Source organism: Canis lupus, chromosome 17 (assembly GCF_011100685.1).
Source record: "Canis lupus familiaris isolate Mischka breed German Shepherd chromosome 17, alternate assembly UU_Cfam_GSD_1.0, whole genome shotgun sequence".
Taxonomy (NCBI): domain Eukaryota; kingdom Metazoa; phylum Chordata; class Mammalia; order Carnivora; family Canidae; genus Canis; species Canis lupus.
Genome location: NC_049238.1, coordinates 6,484,319 through 6,497,269, shown reverse-complemented (window position 1 = coordinate 6,497,269; position 12,951 = coordinate 6,484,319). Strand labels below are relative to the sequence as shown.

Here is a 12,951-nt window from a genome sequence, read left to right as displayed (position 1 = left end):
ACGGAGAGCCTGGAACTACAGCAGAGGTCAGGTTCTGGAAATACCTGCAGGTATTAAATGAGCAGGCTCTGCCTGACAGCTCCATCAGGGCTGACAGCTGGCCAACTGTTAAACTCCTGTGAGCATGCGTAGACAGAGGCTCTGGGAGATAGAGACCAAGATTCTAACTTAGCATCAGAATCCATCTCATCATTTCACTGAGATGTAGACATCTTCCCTTCTACCTTCCTTGGCCTTTTCCTGTTTAGTAGGCAAGAGTCTCATTTAGCCCATGTTTAGGTTTTGAGACCTATTTAAGCAGGTATAACAGATGTGCTGGGGTCAAGCTCCTACCAGCTCACGAGAGTCATTAGTAAAATTACATTATATGAACTGACAATTACACAAATTGTATTAAAAACAAATAGTCAAAACTCATCACTTCCTAATCATTTTACTATTCTGTTTCTGAAGTCATGGACAATCACCATTTGTGAGGTGAGCTCATTGTATAACAGGGTGTGTTTACCCAGCACCTCTTTCTCACCACACAGTCGGTAACTCACACTGGTTACTGATGATGGCAAAGATTTGACAAAAAGGCCACAGTGAGATCATGACATCATGCAGAAAAGCTGTTAAACATTTTATGGGGAAGGGTACAGGGATGGGGATGGCAGATGGGGGAAGAGGAGTGACAGCAGTGAATGCTCACATGCTCACTACACAGGCACACAAGCCACTACAAAGGCCAGTTATGGCCCGGGCTCCTCAGAGGTTAAGTGCAAGCTCTGGAATCAGATGAAAGGGTCCTGTCCCAGATCTGGCACTTTATAACTATATAACCTTGGGCACATGAATTCTAAGCCTCAGTTCCTCCTTTGTAAAGTGGGGATAAATACCAAGGTCATTGGGTTGTTGTGAAGGGGAAATGAGCTAATATATACCAAGTGCTCTGGGAAGTACCTCATACAAAATAAGCAATTATTATTTCACCAGAAGTCACTTAACATTGCCCACTGTTTTGAGAAAACCAGTAGGACAGTACAGTAACTGCCTTAGTTTACCAGTGCTTTCTGAGAATTTGTGTTTCTCTGAAAATATACTGTGGGAATCTCAAATTTATGCCATCATCAGCTTCCCAGGATTCCACTTGTACACAGATGGCTCTAAGACACAGGAGGAATGTACCACGACATTAACGATAACCACACTGACGATCCAAGAATACACTGCTTGAGTCTTGCCAAGTCCAGCTTAGTTTTAAACTTTAAATAATCAAGAATATTACTAACCGGGAGACCAGAATTCACTCTAGTTTCTCCCAACTTTGTCTTTCAAGACCATAAAGGAATTCTTTGGAAAGACTGGAAGGATTTGACAAGATAGTTCAAAATGCACTGTGAGCTCAGACATGCTGGTTCTAGGGCAGTCATCAAGAAAATTTATGGCCCCTTGAGATGTTATACTGACCACAATAATTGATTTTCTGTCAAGACTATTGCACTTTTCATTACAATCAACAGCAATCTGTAACCACTTAATGTTCACTGTCCAATGCCCAGCTACACCTAGAATTTCTAACACTGCTCCTACCAGCAATTGCAAATTTTGAAAACCGTTCACAAAAGCTTCCTTTTAGGTGGCCCCGAAACACCTAGTGTGATGTGCCTTTCCCTCAGTGGGGCTGGTCTCAATACACTGGATGCTACTTCACAGAAAATGCTTCAACCTCTCAGTCTTAATGGACATCGCACTGCACAGCTTATGTGTTCTCACTGAACCAAGAATGAAAACCTTCCTTAGAAACAAAGGCAGTGAAAGCAAAGACCAGTATCTCCCCCGAAAGGGTAATAGTAAGGGGGCAGGGAAAAGTGCACTAGAGGCTTGAGCCAAAAGGTGACCACAGACTTGGCAGGAATCTGCAGGTGACTTGGGGGGAATGAGTCCTTGATTATCTCTGGGCTTTGCGTTCCGCATGTGGCAAAGGAATGAAGTAAGCTCGACAGTGCCACCATCCTAGTCCACAGTCTCCCAATAGTCTCAAGCCCTCCTTTTAGCCCTCCTTTTAATCACTTCACTTAATTCATTTAAGAATAAAGTTTTACAACAAAAAGTGCCCTCAACTACTAGTAGCTAAGAAGGAGGAATCACTGAGGTTCTAATTGGCCAAACCCATCTGGCAAAAATCAACAACCATCAGCCCAGTGGAATTTCAAGAAGACAAAATGGATTTGAATACCAAAATAAAAACTTGGTTTTTAGCTTATTCATTTCCATTTCAAAATCAAGGACTTGAGAGTTACCAGCAGCTCAGATGTTCCTAAGACATCTAATGTGAGGGACTGCATCCGGGAATAGTGAACCCCGAGCTCCCGGTGGATTCCAGAACACTCAATGCAGGTCAGGATGCCCAGATTGGTGGAAAGCCATGTAGGATCTGCCAAAGAGAACAGGGAAAATTGGAGCTTGCAGTAAGTAGAGGGCCGGGGTCACAACATTTTTCCTGGAGTTACTGCATGTGGAGTTTTGAGCATGAGCATTTTCTCAATCCTTAACACAGCTGGAGCTCTCATTCATCATTCATTCGCAATAGCACCGGTTTACGCACAATACACACACATGCACGGGTCTGCTCCCCCTCATTCCATTCCTCCATTTATTTACTCATTTATCCTGCCCACCCTTCCATTCATTAAGAACTCCCAAGTGACAGGTGCTGTGTCCAAGAATAAACAGGCCACAGTGCCCTCTAGTGAGCGTAGGCTTTTGAGGGCTGTCCTGAGCACAGACCACGCAGGTCGCCAACCTTGGTCAGACCAGCAAAGGGGAAAGAAAACCCCCCCAGTCTAGTGCTGTCTATGTGGGGATGCCTGGGTGGCTCAGTGGTTGAGTGTCTGCCTTTGGCTCAGGGCATGATCCCAGAGTCCCGGGATCAAGTCCCAAGTCAGGCTCCCTGCAAGGAGCCTGCTTCTCCCTCTGCCTATGTCTCTACCTCTCTTTCTGTGTCTTTCATGAATAAATCAATAAATAAATCTTAAGGAAAAAAAACCACGTCTCTATGTTCACCAAATGCTAATGGTAATGATGGAGAACACATACTATGTGCCGATGCCATACTCTGTGCTCAGCACTTTGGGAGCAGCAGTGATAGTTCTGTATCACAAGAGCCTCAGAAATTACAGATACTGATATATAATACTTCATTTAGCACAGACAAGGGCACCAGCAGGTGAACAGTACAGGTGTCTTCACAGTGCAGAAAGGAGAAGGGCCTTGCTCAAGAGGGTGGAGAACCAGACCACAGCCCTGCCTGGGCCGAGGCCCAACGTCATCTGGCACTGTGTCACCGTGCTTCTCAGAGCAGTTACCTACTCACTGAGGCATCCTACTATGTGTGGGCCACACAGCAGACACTCCAGAAGTGCCTGATGTATAGGTGCTAGATTGACTAAAAAGGAGGCATTCAAAATAAAATCTATTCGAGCACATTATCACAGCCCTTATTAGGTACCATTCTCTTTCGAACTGCCTGCTGCCTTTAGAAACTCACTGCAGGCAAACAGTGTAACCTGGGTCCCTAGATGATTGTCAAGTTCTTTTTTTAAATGTTCAAGTTACAAAAAATGTAATCCATTCCGAAATACTTCTGGGCATCTGCATTTTCACATCTATCGTATTGGCTGATTCATGCTCTTGGCAGGTATGAGTGCGTTTTGACTACTTTATACCAAGTGTCACGTCACCCATCTTGTCTCAGCATTTGCAAACAGAAATGTCCATAGCTTTGACTTCTTTCTGGAAGCATTTTAAAAGTCAAAGTGCTGCACCATCCTTCTCTTTTCTTAAGAAAAAGCATGATTCACTACTTATCACTCCCTCATCTCCTGCCAACAGGTCATTTTTAGTGGGTCTGAGACTCTGAGGCAGTTCCTCAAATTACCCCCAGATATACAGCCTTTGGGGCAACACGAAACACCCAGCAATTCTCAACTGCCCACGCTGTTTTTGTTGTGTTTGTTTCTTGTAAGAATGGTCAGAAAATTAGAAGAATGAAAATGGTAACTGACCATTCTACCATCTTTCTCATTTTGTAAATGTCCAGAAGCAGCTTTTCCAAAGCTCCCAACCTCCCAGCACCATTTCATCTTAATCAGAAGAAAGCCACTCTTTAAGCTTTTAAAATACCAGCGATTAAAATCTACAATGTTACTCTATGTCGATTAAAAAATGAAGACCCTGAGAGGCTTCATGAAAAGGCAGAAATAAACCTCTCATTTCACAGAACGTGGCACCTGGGAGGGACCCGAAAACCCTCTGGGCCAGTTCCTTCGTTTTCCATACAGGAAAACCCACACTTAACAAAGACAATGGCTCTCCCAGCATCACAGGCTAGACAGTGGCTTAGAGTCTACAAAGTAGCACAAAGGGAGGATGGGGTAAATCCCGAGAAAAGCCACCCCTACAGCTGATACAATGAACACATGACCTTGGTTTCAGCCGCCTTCTGTGCTTCCGTTTTCATTTCTCAAAAAGCTTTAAATCTTTTCAGCTCCATGGGCCTGTTCGAGGCCCGGAGGCAGGTGTCTTCCCACCCTCCTCCCACGCAGTCTGCACACAGCCCAGTATGCAGCTGCGACCTCAGGGCAGCCCTGGTCTGCAGCACAAGGGAAAATTGGTGACTGGACTCCGAATCGGAATGAGATGTGACTGTCCAAGAGCAGCGGGGGCGGGGAGGGAGGGGGTGTCACCTGGCGCCCCACAGTCGCAACACACGTCATTGCCCGTCATCTTCTGCACTTCGGAGATGATCTCCTTTGTCAGTTCTTGGACTATGTTATTTTCCCCGGTATTGTCATCCCCCTTAAATGCATTGTTTAAAGCTTCTTCTTTGCTGTTCTGCAGCACAGACATCCAACTAGAAAAATCAGAGATATTGTGTTAAATCCCCAAGGGCTGCAGGGTCCTGGCCCCCAGGCCCACCTCCCAAGTAACTTACATTTGACATTCCTGCTCATCCTCTGCCTGGAAATGGTACGTCCTGTCATCTGCACGGCAAGAGGAGTTTTGTCACTTGTGAGGCCGTGCAGTAATCTGCACACAATTCCCGCAGAAAGTGGTTTATAATTAACCTCAAGGAATAATCTCAACTCTCTGCTGGAAATGAATGATCTGTGGATCACTGGGCCCTCTCTCATGTCCTTCCCGCACCTTGCTTGCCCTTGCTCAGAGACTGGCTTTGATATCCAAATTCACAAATCTGCCATCTCCCATCCCAGTTTATAAAAGACATGAGGCTTCCCCAAACTGAAGCTATCCTGTGATGGAAACCATCATCTTTTCAAAAGCTTTGTTTTTTTTAACTGGCTACAAAGTTGGGCCCCCAAAAGTAATTGCTACAGCCCTTTGAATAAAAAAAGCCTTTTCCAAATGAGTATCTTAGAAGTTTTCTGGCCTTTTTAGAAAAAGATGAGACATTCTAACAGGCTGTGGAGGTGCTGTATTTACAGAACAAAGCAGAACAGCCAGGTGATGATGGGACACAAGCTGTATGCTCACACACAACCTGTGTGCAAACACGGCAACGACTACAAAGCTTGTGCCTGACTGCTGACCCCTGTGTGCAGAGCCAAGACGAGGGGCATGGGATGTGCTATTCTCACTAAAAACGCAGAAGTTTGGTCCAATTGTGGGGAAACATCAGGGAAACCCAAGTTGAGGGGCACTGAACCAAGAAACTGATTAATCTTTTTCAAAACAAGTATCAAGGTCATGGAAGACGAGGTGAGGCTCTGGTATTGCTACAGCCTGTAGCATACAAAGATAAAGTAAAAACCAACCACAGGATCCTGCAGGGAGTCCCAGAGAGCCAGGGGAAACGCTGATATAATCTGAGTAAGAATCTTAGTGAACATCATCATCAATGTTAATTTCCAGGTTCTGAAAGCAGTACACATAGTTGGTACCATGTACTACTAGACAAGTCATGGTGGGGAGCAGATATTCAGAAATTCTGTCTATACTCAGTGTAAACTAAAGCCAAAAAGGAAATTAAATTTAAAACCAAACGGAATAAAGGGAGGAGACCCAACTTCTCCAGACAGCAGAGCAGTGACTGTCCTTGGGGACACACAAAACCCTCCGTGCCTCTCTGAATAAGCTCACACATCATCTTCCAGCAGTGGTCTTTATGCCCCCGGAAGCACGCTGGTCCTGAGAGCGGTTCCTGGTGAGCTGGCTGGAGGGACACCTAGGTCCAGGGAGGGTGGGTAAGTGACAAAGGTCAAACGCAGCCAGCAGCAGAGGAGTAAGGTTTCCGACTCATGGTCCCACATGCTGCTTCCCATCCTGACACTTGGGGGATTATAACTACACCCTTGCTACACCCCACCCTGTTACCGCAGAGAGGAATGGGACTTAAGAACAGTTTCAAGTTCAGAAAAATGAACCGAATTACACGATTCAGATGTTAGAGGCTGAGCCATGCTGAACTACCAGTGCTGGAAAAAGGGGAACACTGCCCTTTCCCAGCTCCCACCTTCTGCCCTGACTTTAAAGGCCTCACCCGGAGGCAGGACCCACAGGGGCAGAGCCACACCCCACACTGGGTGGGTCTCTGAGTTCTCAGGAAGCTGTGCTGTTGGTGGGTATGCTGGAGGCTGGGACTCTCACTGACCTGTCTCCTGGCCAGACCAGCCATGGCTCAAGGAGGAGAGTCAAGGTGGCGGAGGGGCAGCCCATTTCCTTTGGCCAATGCTACATTCTGAAATGTGAGGAGCAGGTGAAGTGCTCTGTGAAAACTTCCAAATAAGAATTTATCTCCTACAGACGCTCCTGAGATGCTTTCAAACTCGAGAATAGTTTCTAGCAGCTTCAACTATGAGAGAGAAGAAAAAGCAAGAGAAGATGGTAGCTGGGGCCCGGGAAGGGCTGTCTCTCTGCCTTAGGCTTGGGCTCCAACTGGCCACAAAACCCAGTGTGTGGACTTAGAAAGAGACTGGCTCTCTGTGGGTCTGTCCTATTCAGGGCACTGACCCAGGCCATCTCCAAATTCTCCTGTACCTTCCATCCTGCCAAGAGTGCCTGTGTGATTGAGAACAATGGGGCAGGCCTTGAATTTGCAAAGGGTAGGGTCGATGTGAGGGCAGCAGAGCTGGACAAGCTCCTGAAGAGCCGGCTGTGCCACGAACAACGCTCTCCTTGAGAAGCCCAGGCCCACGTGCAGCTTGTACAGAGCGAGGAATCTCTGGTGGCAGAAAGAATGGTAAAGTAGGGCCCTGCAGGGAACCAAATGAAGCCTGCTGTCCGTCTCTTGCTCTTCCAGGCTCTTTGGGTCACTCTGGGGCGGCTTCACAGGGTGAGGGTGACTCTGGGGGCCTGACAGACCCACAGCTGAAGGATCTTCCTCACTGCACACCATGCAGCTTGACTTTTATTCCTCCAAGCACCCAAATGTTTAAAGAGCTCAAATGCATCTTTGTAATACGTTTCCCACCAGCCCAGCCAGCAGGTAGGGGAGGAACGGAGAGGGTAACAGCCTCGTTTCCTGTGTCAGGCCCCACAAGACCCGGACCCAAGCATCAATCTTCTCGAGGAGCTCAACAAATCAGGGCTTCATCACTGGGCAGCCTTTCCCTAGATGATTCCTGGCCAGTTTTCTGGCTTCTCTGTGACGACCAAACCCACACAGCACGGTGACAAAGCATTATCTTCACAACTCCTCCCAGGAGAGTAGCACCTTTTGAAAACTAGGATGAAAAATTGGTAGGATTGGGATTCACTCTGCCCACTAAAGGACAGTGCGGGGAAGAAGAAACAAGAGCTTTTTACAAAGAATGACAATGGTTTCTGGCCAATTTACAAAAGCTCCTCAAACCAAATTCAGTAAGCCCATTTGGGGATCAGGGGTGGGAAGCCCTTGCCTGAAGTATTTATTATGCATTAGGTAGTAGAGCAAAGATACTGATGGAATCTTGGCAAATGCTGGCTTGCCAGAGCGTTCATACAAAACCAGATTTGCACAGGCTCACCTTCCCACATGTCCAAGGAATGCAATAATTCATGCTTGGTAGGTAGTGAGGCACACTTACCATCCATCCACTGACCCTCCTTAGTGCCTGACCTGTGGTTAAAAATGGGGAGTGCTTTGGAGTTGTTTACAATTGTGTAATAAATGCTTCTGTCCTGCTCTCACGGGGGGGGGGGGGGGGGGGGGCGCAGGGATGCTGGAGGGACTGGGGCAAGTGATGAGAAATGCTCACATCTGCCTTTCAGTGTGTGCACCACACGGGCAAGCTTTGTTAACTACTAAGGGCCCATCAGGTCTTGAAGGGTGACACCCTGCTTATCACGAGTTATCACTTCAGAAAAAGGGAATGGCCTAAAGCCTCCAAGTGGTCCCCAGCCTCTTGATACCAGATTAGGACATCAAGTTCTCTGTTCACATAAAACCTCTGGAGGCAGGTAACCCCAGAAGCGATCACATTTTATTTTATTTTATTTATTTTAAACATTTATTTATTTATTTTAGAGAGTCAGAGAAAGAGAGAACCAGAGCGAGCGAGCTCAGGGGGGTACAGGCAGAGGGAGAGAAAGAGAAAGAATCTCAAGCAGACTCCCCACTGAGTGCAGAGCCCTCAGGGGCTCCATCTCATGACCCCGAGATTATGACCTGAGCCAAAAATCAAGAGTTGGATGCTAAACCAACCAGCTCCCCAGGTGACCCTAGATCCCATTTTAAATATGGTCAGTTCTGCATGTTTACACTATCCTGTGTGAATGACGGATCTGAAAGCAGAAGAGGGGTAAACAAATTTGTGGCCCTCCTGAGCCAAGTAGGGACACGGGGTTTGAAGCAGGACAAAGCCGATTTTTATTTTACAATTAAGTCTAGAATTCGAAGGACAGAACAATGCCCAAAGCCTTTATATCACACTGCTCAAGGCTCTTCCCCCACCTCAGTACGGGGCGCATTACAATGGGGACAATAGGGTACGGGGGTGAACTGTGGGCCTCTGTCTCCTCATCCAGAGAAGTGGAGGTGGCAATAATCACCTCCTAAGCTTGCTGTGAGCAATACATCACAGAGGAAATAAGTTCCAATAATATGACCCAACAGACATCATAAAAAAGCAGACACCTCATGCTCTGGATACTAAGATACACAAGACAGTGCTCACCTTCCTAAAATGCATGGTCTAGGCTTTTCCTCTACAAACTCAAATCCTGTGCCCAAATCCCTTATGACCTCCCCCCCCGCCCACACACACTCTAAAAGGGGATCTGGCTCCTTCTTTTCCCCAAACTGTAACCCTGCCACCCGAAAGTACCATGCACAAAAGGCCAATCTCGTTTCCATTAAGACCCACTAGTCTTTTCCCTTCTTCGTATGGTTCTGCGGTGATTCTTTTGTGTATGCCACAAAAAGGAAAAGCATACAGATGCAGAAAGACAAACTCTGTGGTGGGGAAGACAAAACAATTTCAAAAACCAAAGTTTCCAGGGCCCTTCTGAAGACCTCACCATGTTAGTTGTGCAACATTTCTAACATCACCCAAACCATGGAAACTCTAACAACAGAATCGTCCTTTTTTTTAGTTAAGTGAGGGGATTTTAGGCTTGAGGGCTGATCTACTATAATCTCGTTTACAGGGGCCTGTGAGGAGAGCAGGGCCGCCTTTAGCGTCAGGTCTGAAGCTGCAGAGACACTGGCAAGCAAGCCGTTATGAGTGGAAAGAGAGAGCATGTATGTCACATCAAATGAAGGCATTTCTCCCTGGCAATCAATTCTGTGAAATGGGACTGATGCCCTAGCTGAGAATTTAAAATCATTTCTCTGTGGCAGAGTACTGAGAAATAAACTTACGTGAAATAAGGTCAAAACACTTTTTCTCCTCGGGGTTGGTCTTCACTTGGCAGGTTAATAGGTTGAGCTTCGCAGGAGGCCGGTTAGCCTGTTTAAAAACAGAGAAACAGGGAGATGTGTGGGAAGGAGGGGAAAATCATATGGTATCATTTCTCTTTAAAATACAGCAAGAACATCGGGTACCTGGGAGGCTCAATTGGTCAAGTGTCTGCCTTCAGCTCAGGTCATGATCTCAGGGTCCTGGGATCGAACTCTGTGTTGGGCTCTCTGCTCAACAGGGAGTCTGCTTGTCCCTTTGCCCCTATCCCTGCTCCTGCTCTCTCTCTCTCAAATAAATAAAATCTTTTAAAAATACAGCAAGAACAGGGTTTCTGCTAGTTTGCAAAGACAGCTCGCAGAAGGCAGATTTTATGTAGGAAGGCACAACACAGCATGTCCTTAAATCTCAGCTCCCATGGGGAGGGCAGCTGCCACTCCCTGAGAGGGACGCTTGGTGGCCCACACACCCACCTGGCCAGGGGGACATGTGATGCTAGCTCTGAGGTCGATGGCAGTGGGCTCCCTGAGATCAAATGCTCCATGGCTAACGCTCTGAGACATTCTGTCCCAATTCCTACTGATGACACAGATGGTTGGCTGGGTGACTTGGGCACCCAGCTCAATTTATGGTGATCTTAGAAGTGTTTTCCTCAGTGTAAACACTCATTTCCAAGGAGAGAATCTCACAGCACAATAATGACAAGAGAATCTCACAGCATAACAATGACAAGAGAAAGAATTTTCCCTACTTTTTGAAGTCACAACAGATAATTGATAATTCTAAGTGCAAGTTTTAACAAAACTCATCTTTTTTACGAAGTACCCTGAGTCCCCTGAGCACAGTGGCAACAAAAGATCACAATACATTTTTGTCAGAGAGGTGTCAAAATGGGTATTTTATTTATTTATTTTTTTAAAGATTTTATTTATTTATTCATGAGAGGCACACACAGAGAGAGAGGCAGAGACGCAGGTAGAGGGAAAAGCAGCTCCATGCTGAGAACCCGATGTGGGATTCGATCCCAAGTCTCCAGGATCACACCCTGGGCTGAAGGTAGCACTAAACCACTGAGCCACTCAGGCTGCCCAAAATGGGTATTTTATTACCGTTTCAAAAACCACCACAATTAGTTGAAAAAAGAGCAAAGATCAAATGTTAAGACAATTTAGAAGGAACCCCCCCCCCCCAAAAAAAAAAAAACCTATTAATGGCAAAATGTCTCTCAGAAATCTTGGGGAAATCTCCAAATAAGAAAGGGCTTATTTTACTCACTTCCCAAGCTGCTGAGGGAAAGATCAAATAAAATGTCATACACTTCAACCTCTTACTCACCCTACCTTGGCTACCAGCCATGTTTTTAGGTTGTAAAAGCTTGGATTTGGGATTCATTGAGAAACACACACATGTCCACCCATAGACCTGTGAGACCTTTTCATTTGTAGATCTCTTTTCACTAAACTCAGAAAGTCAGGGTAAGGGAGCATAGTCTCTGTTAAAACAGGATGGATCCTTGCAGTGTGAACAGTTTGGGTTTGATAAAGGTAGGATAAGCAGAAGTTTGGATCAATAGGGTGGACCAGACTCAACTGGTTTGTGGCCACATTGGGCTCATCTCTTATATGAAAGTCACTGGATATTCTCCACAGTCATAGATGCCTAACAGAATCCTTGGATCATCAGAAATCAGTATTAAATAACTTCAAACTCTGTTCAATCTTGTAAACCTTGACAATTCTGAGTGAAAGTACCATCAATCCAATTTTGGATCTTTACCAATAGAAGTACCTGGCTCATCCAGGAACCAATACACCGAATGATGTATTTCTATAGTGCCAAGGGGGAGACCACACCAAAATGCAATCACGGAATTTACCACATAAAGCAGGTGTCTATCTCATTAACTCCTGTGCATATGCATCTAGGGGACTTTCCTGGCCTACTTCCAAACTGCTGGTGTCCATTGAGTCTTAGGCACAGAAGCAGTAAGAGGGGTTGGTGTGTACAGAAATACTTTCATGCACAAGAAGGTAATTCTGAATAATAAGAGTAGTTACATTTACTCATCTATTTGTAATAATAATGATTATGATGATCAGCCTATAGGAGGCAGGTACTGTTCTAAGCATTAAAAAAAAATAATTCACTTAATCCTTCTGACCTTTGAGATATGAACTGCTCCAGTGTTATAAAGGTACTGGCCCAGATAGACTAAATAACAAGATGGACCTTATAAAGCTTGGAAGCAGTGAAGCAACATTTGAGCCAAGCAGCCTGGCCTCAGAGCACAAGCTCTTAACTGCTGCTCCTGGCTTTCTGCAGAAGGCAGTCATGAACCTGGACATATCTGTGGGTATCTTTCAGTGCAATGAAGAAGGTCAATGAACTAATACCACCCCTTCTCCATCCCCTATAACTTGTATTCTTTCATTTTCCCTGTGCCATGGGGAAAGTTGCTCATTCTTACCGAGACAGCTACCATCAAAGACAGTGTCCTTCACAGTGTACAAACACCATAGAACATGGGAAAATATTCAGTGCCTATAGTGGGAAGTAGGAATAATTATAAAGGCACAAATGTGGCTACACATTAAAAGTAATAGCTATAAGAGTAGGTCCACAAAACTCAGAACAGCTGATACTGCTTAAGATGGTCAGCTTGTAGGTTTTACATTCATAGCTGTTTGCTATCTGTCCATCCAGATTAAGGAGTAGTTGATACCAAAGCCTTAAGAAAAAAGTCTATGAAAAAAAAAGAAAGAAAGAAAGAAAGAAAGAAAGAAAGAAAGAAAGAAAGAAAGAAAGAAAGAAAGAAAGAAAGAAAGAAAGAAAGAAAGAAAGAAAGAAAGAAAGAAGTCTATGGGAGAAAAAAATTTTTAAAAATATTTTATTTATTTATTCATAAGAGACACAGTGAGTGAGAGAGAGAGAGAGAGAGAGAGAGAGAGAGGCAGAGACACAGGCAGAGGGAGAAGCAGGCTCCACGCAGGGAGCCCAATGTGGGACTCGATCCCAGGTCTCCAGGATCACAACCTGGGCTGAAGGTGGCACTAACCACTGAGCAACTCAG

The 12,951-nt window shown here is 45.4% G+C and overlaps 1 protein-coding gene across 10 annotated transcripts in view; it reads right to left on the bottom strand.

The window, feature by feature from the left end:
- ASAP2 (ArfGAP with SH3 domain, ankyrin repeat and PH domain 2) overlaps positions 1 to 12,951 on the bottom strand; it is a 173,440-nt gene that overhangs the window by 33,425 nt on the left and 127,064 nt on the right. For all 10 annotated transcript variants that reach the window (XR_005372048.1, XR_005372047.1, XM_038560732.1 and 7 more), the window contains 4 exons: positions 9,845 to 9,932; positions 4,979 to 5,027; positions 4,731 to 4,897; positions 2,286 to 2,419 (listed from right to left, as the gene is read on the bottom strand). Coding sequence is in view for 8 of the 10 variants with exons in the window: in XM_038560732.1 (XP_038416660.1) it covers positions 2,286 to 2,419; positions 4,731 to 4,897; positions 4,979 to 5,027; positions 9,845 to 9,932 (438 nt within the window). In the remaining 2 variants the exon portion in view is untranslated. The remainder of the gene's footprint in view (positions 1 to 2,285; positions 2,420 to 4,730; positions 4,898 to 4,978; positions 5,028 to 9,844; positions 9,933 to 12,951) is intronic.